At 46.0% G+C, this 12,539-nt stretch overlaps 1 protein-coding gene across 1 annotated transcript; it reads right to left on the bottom strand.

The window, feature by feature from the left end:
• CLDN2 (claudin 2) lies at positions 1–2,551 on the bottom strand. The gene has a single exon (XM_005895548.3). It carries the CDS (start codon positions 2,477–2,479, stop codon positions 1,787–1,789), a length of 693 nt encoding a protein of 230 aa, XP_005895610.1. The 5' UTR covers positions 2,480–2,551; the 3' UTR covers positions 1–1,786.
• Between the last annotated feature and the right edge of the window lie 9,988 nt (positions 2,552–12,539).

The following is a 12,539-nucleotide window of genomic DNA, read 5'->3' as shown; positions in this document are numbered from 1 at the left end:
AAGAGTTTACAATGTACTTGTGAAATCGGTTACATACACATGGAAAGATAATTATCCATCAAAAATTGTGAATAATAAGCATCAAAGAGTGATTTTTTACATTGAGGGTTGGAGGATGGAGGAGTAGGAGAGGGACGGAGTGGTCAGAGGAGGCTCAGTGAAGGAGGCGGTGCCCAGTGACTTCTCCAAGCATGAGGAAGACTTGGCTAAGGGGAGAGGGCCTTCCCGCTTAGAAGAGGAGCTTAAATACAGGCAAGAACTGTGAAAGACATGTTACAATGACTGGACCCCTTCTGCTGGCGCTGAGGTTTGGGGCAGTGTACTGGAGTTTGTCAGAAGCTAGTCATGCTCAAGCCTATGGTTTGTTTGTGACTGTCACCCCACCTCCACCCCCAGGGGAAAGGGGGCATTTTGAAGTCTTGGAGCTGAAACTATCTGCCTGGGAATCCTCTACTCTTCCATCTCAACAAAAATCCCAGGCGGCAATTCAGCTGTCACTCAGATGAGGGCCACGGCACCTGGGTCAGGATGACTCCCTGCTGGAGCCCTTTGATGCCTTCTAGCAATTCCACCATGTCTGGTAAAGGATGATGGGGAGAACATGAAGGTGACTGACAGGGGGCCCACCTGGGGCTGTGGTCTTTCGGAGGTGCTGCTGTGCTCTGTGGGCAGACCCCGGGGGCCTGATCTCAGTCTTCAGGCTGCTTCTCCATTAAGCCTGAAGACTCTCCTGGGGGCTGCCCCTCTCTGGCCCAATAGAAACACTCATTGTAGTTCCCACCCGTGTCCACCCGTGCTCCCATGCTGTCACCCCCAGCCAAGGGCCATCTCTAAACCAAACCAGTTTCCTTTCCCTACAGAAACCATTGTGCAGGCCCTTTTGCCTGTTGTTAGCAGGACGCCAGGTCAGAGGGAGACAGGGGCTTCAGTGCAAGTTGTAGCTGTAGCTTTTGAGGGAGCTCCTTGGTACAGTCAGAGTCTGCCGCCGCCTTCAGTGCTCTGTCATATGTTCTTTCCTTGTGCTTTCCTCTCTCTGGAAGCTAAGTCCCTGGGCCGTGATTCTGGCCTTTTTTTTTTTTTTGGTCCTCAGCTTTGGTCCTTGTCCTCTCATCCTCCACCCCATTGCTTTCTGTTCCCTCAGTACAGTGGGGTGGCTTTATTTCAGTTCATACACATTCAGTTAGACACATTCAGTCTAGACATATGTAGTCATAAGAGTGGGATGGAGGAGGCTCCAGGGCCCATTACTGGCCAATCAGTTTGTTTGGAGGGAGGCTTGCAAAGGAGATTAGCGCCATGCCCATAGGAGCCACCACCCGTTTGCACCCACCCCCATCCCCCAGCAATGAGCTAAGAGCCAACCTCTGCAAGAGGAAGGGTCTTTGATCACAGAGAGGGTCAGTCAGTGGGACGTACTTAGTGGGCTTTTGGATGGACTCCCAGGTAAATCAAAGGGTAAAGGGGAGATGCTGGGGCCTGGCTTCTGGTGGGGGGTGGTTGGAGTTGAGGGTTGGGTATTTGAGGGCTGGGGTGGGGGTGGAGGGTGCCAAGATGAAGGAAACAGAAAGTCTGGCTTAGCAAGAGTCTTGACAGTTTAACCCGCATCCTGTCACACCAGCTCCTGTTTCTGCCTTTGTTTGATCCAGTGGCCAAAGTCAGTCTATCTTCAGCAGCACCTTCTGACACGATCCAGTGCCAATATCCCTCACCTGTGGGCCTGGGGGAGGGGGGTGTCCACTGGTGTTCACAGACCCAGCCACCACCCCCAGCTCTGGCCCCTGGTTCTTCACACATACCCCGTCAGGCTGTAGGAGTTAAATTCACTCTTGCCTTTGGGCGCTTGACCAGGCCTTGGAGAGCTCCTAGTGGCCAGGGGCTGGGCCTGGTAGGCATCGTAGTAGTTGGAGCGATTTCCCTGGGGTGAGCAGGAAAAGCAGAGGAAGATTCCAGCTATCAGGGAGAACAGGGAGGAAATAATGCCCAGGTAAAGAGCCTCTCCGATCTCAAATTTCATGCTGTCAGGCACCAGCGGGGAGTAGAAGTCTCGCAAGATCCCGTGAAGATTCCAGGCAACAGGAATGAAGCCCAGGAGGCCTCCAAGGATGAAGAAGACTCCGCCCACAACCGCCACTCTGTCTTTGGCTCGAGACTCCTGGAAGAAGACTGTGCATCTCATGCCCACCACAGAGACAATGCACGCCAAGGAGGACATGGCGCTGGATGTCACCATCATGGCCTGGGCAGCTTGGATGTCAGCGGGCAGGCCTAGCATGGTGCTGTAGATGTCACACTGGGTGATGCCTGTGCTGTGTGTTGCACACTCCATCCAGAGGCCCTTGGAGAAGCCAACCGCAGTCACAATGCTGGCACCAACATAGGAGCTTGTTCGCCAGCTGGGGAGCAGCATGGCAATCACGGTGCCCAACAACCCCAGAAGGCCCAGGACGTAGCCCACAAGCTGGAGGCCAAGAGAGGCCATGGTAGACCTCTCAGCACACGCGGCTTCAGGGCAGGCTCCCTTGTCTGCTGGCTGTAGCTTTGGCTCCTTGGATCCCGGCCTCTAATCCCTCATTTCACAGTGTCTCTGCCAGGCTGACTTCTCTCCTCCTTACAAGTGTCTGTGGGTGGCCACAAGCAGGCTCAAGAAGGCATCTAGAAGACCTTAAAAAAATCCATAAACCAGATTAAATATTGACCAGAAGCTTATGAGAAACCAGAAAATGCTGGATGCCTTTTGACCTTTGTTATCTTTAGAAAAAACACATGAGAAACAAAGAAAAAAAAAACTTTGAAAGTGGAGCCAAAATGTCATCAGCTCCTGCGTAGGCACATGCTTTATATTGGCAGCCAGACAAAACCAGGAGCCAGACAGGTGGCTGCTTTCCGAGAAGGTGGCAATGGCAGGGTCGGTTATGGTGACTGTGTTAACTCCAGGTCACACTATCGTCTGGTTCCGTCTCCAAGGCCTGCTGTTTAATGCATTGCCCAGCAGCGGTGCCACAGGGCCCCTCAATTGTACCTTGGGGGCAAATTCCAAGGCAAAGGAGCAGGAAGAACAGACCCTAAGATATAACCTTGGACGCTAAGTTCTCAGAGGCCTCTTGACTCTACAGCAGCCTAGAGATCAGTGGTATAGCCCTGGGTCACCCTGTCCACGGTTAAAGTCGACTCCAGGGCAGGTTGGGACAGACAACAGGGCATCTGTCCACACTCTCAGAGTTCAAGTCCTCCCAGCCCTGCCCCAATCCTCCTCCACAGGCTAGCCTGAGGCCTCCCGTGTGTATCACACACCCAGACATTTCCTGTCTGCTCTCCTAATAGTTGTGCCACCATCCCCTAGGCCTCTCAGGAGATGTGGGAGGATTCAAGAGCGAAGGTTTTTCCAGGGCCTGAAGGGAGCCCTGACATTCCTGGGCTGTGTGTTAGGGGCACTAAGGTAGACAGAGGAAAAGGCAGCTGCTCCAGAATGGAGGACTTTGTAAGAGGAAGTCATCCAAGTCAATCCTTCAGAATCACAGAGCTGCTCAGAGTTTTCAAGTGTTCAAGGAGCGTCCCCCACCAGTGCCCCTGACTCTTACCAAGGTTCAAGACACTAAGGGTCAAGGGCACATCCTTGCTTCCATCCACCTCAAGACCCTCTGACCCACTTGTTTTTCAACCCACCAAAATCTGGCTGTTCAGTTTTAGCCTTATTCAAGACTGCTCCTTCTGTAATCATCTCTTAAATGTGAGTATTTGAAAGTCCATCCTTTCCTCAATCAACACTCTGTCCCTGAGCAAATGTATCCACCCCCATGATGCAACCTCCTACCCATCCTCTGGCACTCCCAATTCTGTGTTTCCAGCATAGGTCTTTCTCCTGAGCTTCAAGACTTCCAGACCAATCACCATCCAGTTGGAAATCTCATGGGCAGCTCAAATTTGACACGTTCAAAAGAGGCCTCATCACACACACCCCCACTGCATCCTTCCCCAAACAGTTCTTCCATGGGTTCACTGAATGATACCTATGATATCTATCTCCTTGCACCAGACCCAAATCCTAGAAGTGATTCTTGACATTTCTCTCACACATACCTGTCACCTTCTACTGTCACAGTCTCACCAATTCTTGTTGTTGCTCAGTCACTAAGTCCTGTTTGATTCTTTGTGATCCTATGGACTGCAGTATGCCAGGCTTCCCTGTCCTTCATTATCACCCAGTTTGCTCCAATTCATGTCCATTGAGTCAGTGATGCTATCTAACCATCTCATCCTCTGATATCCCTTTTTGCCTTCAGTCTTTTGGAGATCAGGGTCTTTTCCAATGAGTTGGCTCTTCACATCATGTGGCCAAAGTATTGGAGCTTCAGCTTCAGCAACAGTCCCTCCAATGAATAGTTGGGGTGGATTTCTTTTAGGATTGACTGGTTTGATCTCCTTGAAGTCCAAGGGACACTCAAGAGTCTTCTCCAGCACCACAGTTTGAAAGCATCAATATTTCAGTGCTCAGTCTTCAACTCTCACATCCATACATAGCTACTGGAAAAACCATAGCTTTGACTACATGGACCTTTGTCAGAAAAGTAATATCTCTTTTTTTTAATATGCTATCTAGGTGTGTCATGGGCTTCCCTTGTGACTCAAGACTTCCCTGGTGACTCAGACGGTTAAGCATCTGTCTACAATGTGGGAGACCCGGGTTTGATCCCTGGGTTGGGAAGATCCCCTGGAGAAGGAAATGGCAATCCACTCCAGTACTATTGCCTGGAAAATCCCATGGACAGAGGAGCCTGGTAGGCTACAGTCCATGGGGTCGCAAAGAGTCAGACACGACTGAGCGATTTTACTTTACTTTACTTTTCCTTGTGACTCAGCTGGTGAAGAATCCACCTGCAATGTGGGAGACCTGGGTTCGATCCCTGGGTTGGGAAGATCCCCTGGAGAAGGGAAAGGCTACGCACTCCAGTATTCTGGCCTAGAGAATTCCGTGGACTGAACAGTCCATGGGATCACAAAGAGTCCGACACACTCCTTGAGTGACTTTCACTTTCAGGTTTGTCATAGCTTTCCTTCCAAAGAGCAAGTGTCTTTTAATTTCATGGCTATAGTCACCGTCCACAGTGATTCCATAGCACCCTTCTCTCTATCCCCACTGCTACTTCCACAGTCCAGGGCTTCATCATTCTCTCTCCCATGGACTATAGCAATGACTTCCTAATTGGTCTTACTTCCGATCTTGCCTCCTCTAATTCATTCTCCATGCCGTTGCCAAGGTGATCTTTCAACATTAACCTGATCAAGTCTCTACTCTCCATACAACATTCCAGTGTCTCCCCATCCACTAAAGGATAAAGTTCAAACATGACTGGACTCTATGACTTGTCAAACTTTATCTCTTGCCATTGCCCTTCTCATGTTCTATGCTCTTGCTGAACTAAATTACTTTCTGTTCCTCAGTCATGTCCTGTTGTCTTTTGCTTCCAAGCCTCAGCTCAGACTGTTCCTACAATGCAGAATGCCTGGCATTCTTTCTCTCTGGTTAGCACGTTCTCATCCTTTAAGGCTCAACTCAGATGACTGTAGTCAAGGTCAAGTTCCCCTTCTCTGTGTTCTTATAGTATCTTGTATTTACTTACCTCCATCATAGTACAACTACTACTACTGATGATGATGATAAAATAGCAGCACTCATATCCTATGCAACCATTATAAACAGTTTATGCATCTTAATTCACAATCATGTCTTGTGGTAGGTACTAATCCCTATTGTATGCTTGAGGAAATACAGAAAGTACTCATTTCACTATATTGCAATCTCTTGTTTAAATCCTTATTCTTTCCCACTAGTCTGTGAGCTCCTTGAGGGCAAGGTCCGTGTCTTACTCATTTCTGTATCTCTATTGCCTTGCACCATGCATTACCCATCCATTTCACACTCAAAGCAGATGTTTAAAAATATCCTCTCAATGAATAAACAAAAGTAGTAAGGAGGTTTGAGGGACCATAAGATACAGACTTTCTAGATGAACCAATGACACTTGTGTAAGGGACCAGAGCTGCTCAATGTTGGGAAAGAGTATTGAGAGAAAGAATCAGAGGGAGAATAAGGGAATGAAGAGGAGGTGGGGAACACAGGAGAGAGAAAAAGAGTTTCACCATTTGATTTTGTCTTTCTTCAGTCACTAAGTCATGCCCGACTCTCCGTGACTGCATGGACTGCAGCATGCCAGACTTCTCTGTCCTTCACTATCTCCCAAAGTTTGCTCAAACTCATATCCATAGAGCCAATGATGCTGTCCAACCATCTTATCTTCTGTCGCCCCCTTCTTCTCCTGCCCTCAATCTTCCCCAGCATCAGGGTCTTTCCCAATGAATCAGCTCTTTGCATCAAAGTTTTGGAGCTTCAGCTTCAGCATCAATCCTTCCAATGAATATTCAGGACCGATTTCCTTTAGGACTGACTGGTTTGATCTCCTTGCTGTCCAAGGGAATCTCGAGAGTCTTCTCCAACATCACAGTTCAAAAGCATAAATTCTTTAGCACTTAGTCTTCTTTATGGTCCAACTCTCACATCCGTATATGGCTACTGGAAAAACCATAGCTTTAACTATATGGACCTTTGTTGGCAAACCGATGTCTCTGCTTTTTAATATCCTGTCTAGGTTTTTCATAGCTGCCCTTCCAAGGAGTGAGCGTCTTTTAATTTCACAGCTGCAGTCACCATCCACAGTGATTTTGGAGCCCAAGAAAATAAAATCTGCCATTGCTTCCACTTTTTCCCCTTTCTATTTGCCATGAAGTGATGGAACCAGATGCCAAGATTTTAGTTTTTTGAATGTTGAATTTTAAGCAAGCTTCTTCATTCTCCTCTTTAACCCTCATCAAAAAGCTCTTTAGTTCCTCTTCACTTTCTGGTATTAGAGTGGTATCATCTGCATATTTGAGGTTATTGATATTTCTCCTGTCATCATGATTCCAGCTTGTGATTTATCCAGCCTGGCATTTCACATGATGTACTCTGCATGTAATTTAAATAAGAAGGTGACAATATACAGCCTTGTGATACTCCTTTCCCAATTTTGAACCAATCTGTTGTTCCATATCTGGTTCTAACTGTTGCTTCTTGTCCTGCATACAGGTTTCTCAGGAGTCAGGTATTCTCTGGTATTCCCATCTCTTGAAGAATTTTCCACAGTTTGCTGTGATCCACAAAGGTTTTAGTGTAGTCAATTAAGCAGAAGTAGATGTTTTTCTGGAATTCCCTTGCTTTCTCTATGATCCAGTGAATGTTGTCAACTTGATCTCTGGTTCCTCTGCCTTTTCTCAACCCAGGTTGTACATCTGGAAGTTCTCAGTTCACATACTGTTGAAGCCTAGTTTGAAGGATTTTGAGCATAACCTTACTAGCATGTGAAATGAGTGCAATTGTACAGTAGTTTAAACATTCTCTGGCATTGGCTTTCTTTGGGATTGGAATAAAAACTGACCTTTTCCAGTCCCATGGCCACTGCTGAGTTTTCCAAATGGGCTGACATATTGAGTGCAGCACTTTCACAGCATTATCTTAGGATTTGAAATAGCTCAGCTGGAATTCCATCACCTCCACCAGCTTTGTTCATAGTAATGCTTCCTAAGGCCCACTTGACTTCATACTCCAGGATGTCTGGCTCTAGGTGAGTGATCATGCCATCATGGTTATCTGGGTCATTAAGACCTTTTTTTTTTTTTTTGTATAGTTCTTCTGTGTATTCTTGCCACCTCTTCTTAATCTCTTCTGCTTTCATTAGGTCCTTTCTTGTCTGTCCTTTACTGTGCCCTTCCTTGCATGAAATGTTCCCTTGATATCTCCAATTTTCTTGAAGAGATTTCTCATCACCAGTTTATAAGTACATGCATTTGTTGACTATCTTGTCTCTTCAAACCAAATTCTAAACCATATATGAAACCTCTATTGTGCTTCTGCAGCATTGGACCCATGGTTGATAATCAATACTCTTCATCGGTGATGGATATGACGATGCCAATGTGGATGCAAAGCACTGCAGAGCAGGGGCCAGAAAACATTCAATGGGAGGTACAGAGGGAAATCTACTTTAATCTCGGCTCTTGTCACCTTATCAGCAGAGATGCTGTGTAAGTAACTCTTTTCCAGCCATTGGTTTTCTTATTGCTAAAATAGGCATAATTTTACCTGATCATGATTCTGTATTTCAGTGGTATCTTTAGAGCTGTTTGGAAGTCCTTCTACTTGTCCCTGGTGAACATCTCCTGGTGACCACTTCAAATACTTACCACTTTCTGAGCTTCCTACTCTACCTCTTCCCTTCTCAGCTATTACCCTCTCCTCATCATTTTCTTTGCAGCCAAGATTCTTAAATAAGCCACTTAATACTGGTGTCTCTACTTCTTCCCCCTCCCACTCACTGCTCAACTTCTGAAGTCTGGCCTCTGCCATTAGTCCTCCACTGAAAATGTTCTCGTCAAGGTTACCAAGCTTGTCCCCAAATCCCTCATATCTCTGTCATCCCACCTTGTCCTTCTCCTTCATAAAATTATCTACTCATTTGTTTTCTGCAGCATCACTCCCAGTTTTCCCTGCTCCTCAAAATGATTCTCCTAGGTCTCCTTTATAACTTCCTCCTCTTCTACCCGCTGTATAAATCTGACTATTCCCCCACCCCCAGGGTTTCAGCTAGACTTCTTTTTTCTTTACATTCTCCATGAGTGAGATCATCTCTATGCCAGTGACTCCTAAATCCATATATCTGGCACAGATATCTCTCTCTCTTGAACTCAATATTTTTATATGCAACTTTATTTGGAATGACCCCATCTGGATGTTTTAATGGCACCTCAGACTCAACATTTTGCGAAGTTGAAATCATATTCACTATTCTCTCTCCACTGCCAAACTATTCTTTACACAGTGTTCCCTAGCTCAGTGAGATTATCATTCATCCAGCAACCCAAGTCAGTCATCCTTGGTTCCTCACCTCTTCTTGACATATAAGCAGTTATGAAGTCCTATGAGATCTATCCTCCAAATATATCCTAAATGCATCCACTTTGTTCCATCTGCACTAGCTAGACTTTAGTTCAATCCTGATATTGTCTCTGTCCAGTTGCAAACCTCACAGGGATCTCAAATTGGTCCCACTTCTGCTCTGTCCCTGTGATCAATTATCCATCTAGTAGCTAAGGCTCTTTCTGAAATGGAAATCAAACAATTAGTATCGCCCCATCTCTTGGCCACACTTAAAAAACTTCAGGACTTCTTCGTTGCTTTCATGATGAAGTTAAAACTCTCTAGCCCAGGAAGCCAGGAAAGCCCTCCAATGTCTGACTCCTGGTCTTCATCCCAGGCTCATCTCTCACCAATAACCTACAACTTCATGCTTTATGCTCCTATGTGTGTGCATGTACACACACACACATATACACAAACACACAATCTAATGCTACCTGAACATGTATGTGTACTTCTCTGAAGTTGCCTTTCTATGTGTCTCCAAACCCTTAAGCATGCTATTCAACCACCCAGTGTTTGCCTGGGTAATTGCTAGTTATCTTCAGGACTCATCTTCTCCTTGAAACCTTCCTTGTACCATTCTTCCCCCCAAGTTGGCTTTAACACTTTCCTCTTTGTACTTCCTATCCATATTTGAGCTTTCAGTTGGGATTGGTGGGCTATCTTGAGGATTCATGGGGAGAAGACTTCCTGCCTCCCAGAAGAGCAGCTACTGCTTCAGCTTTCCTGGGATGGTGGCAGAAGAGCCTGGTTTAAGTTTCCTATGAGAGTCAACAGTGTCCCCAAGAGGAGAGCCTCTCTCCAGAGCCAGTCCTGACTCAGTAGGAGTAAGTGGGAAGTGGTTTGGAGCAAGGGGTAGGCAGAATTTATGTATGTATTTTAATTAGAGGATAATTACTTTGCAATATTGTGTTGGTTTCTGCCATACATCAACATGAATTGGCCATAGGTATACATATATGTCCCCTCCCTCTTGAATCCACCTCCTTCCCCATCCCACCCCTCTAGGTTGTCACAGATCTCTGGCTTTGGGTTCCCTGTGTCATATATCGAACTACCACTGGCTATCTATTTTACATACAGTAATGTATATGTCTCAATGCTATTCTCTCATATCATCCCATCCTTTCCATCCTCCATTGTGTCCAAAATGTCTGTGTCTCCTTTGCCCCAACATTCAAATCAGAAGAAGAAGACAAAAAGAAAGGGCATGAGAAAATATTCAAGGAGATTATAGTAAAAAACTTCCCTAAAATGGGGAAGGAAATAGCCATCCAAGTCCAGGAAGCCCAGAGTCCCATACAGTATAAATCCAAGAAGAAATATGCCAAGACATTTATTAATCAAACTAAAAAAAATTAAACACAAAGAATAAATAGTAAAAGCAGCAAGGAAAAAGCAACAAGAATTTTTAAAATGCCATCACTGAAGCTTGGAATCTCTAAAGAATCTGACATGGCAGAGCTGAGCAGGAGGAAGAGCAAGTTGTTGGAGCTTACTCAACTGGGAGAAATGGCCTGATGGGGTCAATTTTCAGCCAGGCTCAGGAAGGCATGGGGTAGACAAAATAGCCAGTGGTTGAACAGTGAGCCAGTCTAGATTCTGCTCTGGTTTGTGTGATAAGCAGCGGAGGGTTTAGAGAACCAGTGCTAGCCTGAGAATCAAGACTAACCTCTCATCTCGGTTCTGCTGGGAACCTGTTGAGGAAGTTCCCTCACTTCTCCAGGCCCTAGTTTGATGAGAAGTTTTGAGTCTCAACTAAGGCCATGGGGACAGGAAGCCACTTGGACAAATAGAGAAAGCTGAACAGCTGTCATTAGAAGCAGAAAACTGAACTGAACTGCTAAGTCACTTCAGTCGTGTCCGACTCTGTGCGACCCCATAGATGGCAGCCCACTAGGCTCCCCCGTCCCTGGGATTCTCCAGGCAAGAACACTGGAGTGGGTTGCCATTTCCTTCTCCAATGCATGAAAGGGAAAAGTGAAAGTGAAGTCACTCAGTCATGTCCGACTCTTCGCAACCCCATGGATTGCAGCCCACCAGGCTCCTCTGCCCATGGGATTTTCCAGGCAAGAGTACTGGAGTGGGGTGCCATTGCTTTCTCCAAGAAAAGTGAACAGCTGTCCCTTGAACGAAACTCTTCTCTCTGAGGGGTCCCCCTAGAAGCTAAGCCCTGGTGGCTTTGGAAGGACAGAGAACTCTGGGTCTGGCCAGCTGAATTTGTCTTCTGGGCATGAGGCCAACACACTCCATGGTCCAGGGGCTGGGCAAGAAGGCTTCATTTAGGATTCTTACTTAATCTTCCTTAGGGGAGGGACTGGAACTGCAGGAGAGGATTAAGAGGGTCAAGACTGACAGCAGTTTCTGAATTAACCCCTTCTTGCCTAGGTCCCTGCCCTGCCACTCCCCACTTCTTGCTCTAAGAGTCTTGTGAGTGGTACCCTTTCTTTGAAGATACTTTCATGAGACTCTGTGAGATAGGTGGAGTCCGAAGGTGCAAGGAAGGATGTGGAGGAGATAGAGGCCACCACAACCCTCTTCTGTCAGCCAGTCTCATTTCTCCAGCCCTTGATCTCAGTCCCTCCCAGAAATCTGAGACACTTTTTCCACTCCACACCTCACCCCCAGCTCCCAAGCACTCTGGTAGGTGGCAAAGCCATTCCTTTGAAGCCCAATTTTCTGGAAAGCTTGTCCTTGGAGCAGTTCACAGCGAATTACAACTAGATGGAGAGATTTTCTAATTGCTTTAAAAAGAAGTTGCCCCTGGAGAAGGAAATGGCAACCCACTCCAATATTCTTGTCTGAGAAATCCCATGGACAGAGGAACCTGGCGTGCTACAGTCCATGGGGTCGCAAAAAAGTCAGACATGACTTAGCAACTCAACAACAACAAAATACTACAGTATACAGAACTGTGGGAAAATAAATGAAAAGTGTCAGAAGAAACACAACGTTTGAAGCATGGTATTCCTTTACAACTCTCTCTGCACACGGATACACCCTACTGTGTGTGCCCTCAGTGACATATATATTCAGATACAAGCTTTTGTTTGTTTGTTTCATAAAAGTAAAGTTATACTTTGTATACAAAAAAAAGAAGTTGCTTTTTGTCCTGATCATCAAAGTAAAGCACTCTCATGTTAAAATGCTGGAAAACACAGAAAGACAGAATTTTTAAAAACAGAGATCACCTACAACCTCCCTAGCTATAAGTGCTGTTAATGTTTCCAGTTTCATTTTTTAAAGAGGCCACTTGGAGAGAAAAATGTCTCAGTTCAAAAATGGAATTTCATTTTTATTGAGATATAATGAGTCGCGAAGATCCCCTGAAGGAAGGCATGGCAACCCACTCCAGTATTCTTGCCTGGGAAATCCCATGGACAGAGCAGCCTGGTGGGCTACAGTACATGGGGTCACAAAAGAGTTGTTAGTTATTCATTCTAAGTGTACAACCTAATCATTTGATACATTCATATATTGCAAACTGATGGCCACAATAAGTTTGGTTACCATCCATCACCAAAGTTAC

Source organism: Bos mutus, chromosome X, assembly GCF_027580195.1.
Source record: "Bos mutus isolate GX-2022 chromosome X, NWIPB_WYAK_1.1, whole genome shotgun sequence".
NCBI lineage: Eukaryota > Metazoa > Chordata > Mammalia > Artiodactyla > Bovidae > Bos > Bos mutus.
The sequence above is the reverse complement of the archived record's forward strand: the minus strand, read 5'-3'. Positions and strand labels throughout refer to the sequence as shown.

Bases quoted from the DNA above. Each gene is read 5' to 3' on its own strand.
- CLDN2 (XM_005895548.3), bottom strand. From the start codon at position 2,479: ATGGCCTCTCTTGGCCTCCAGCTTGTGGGCTACGTCCTGGGCCTTCTG.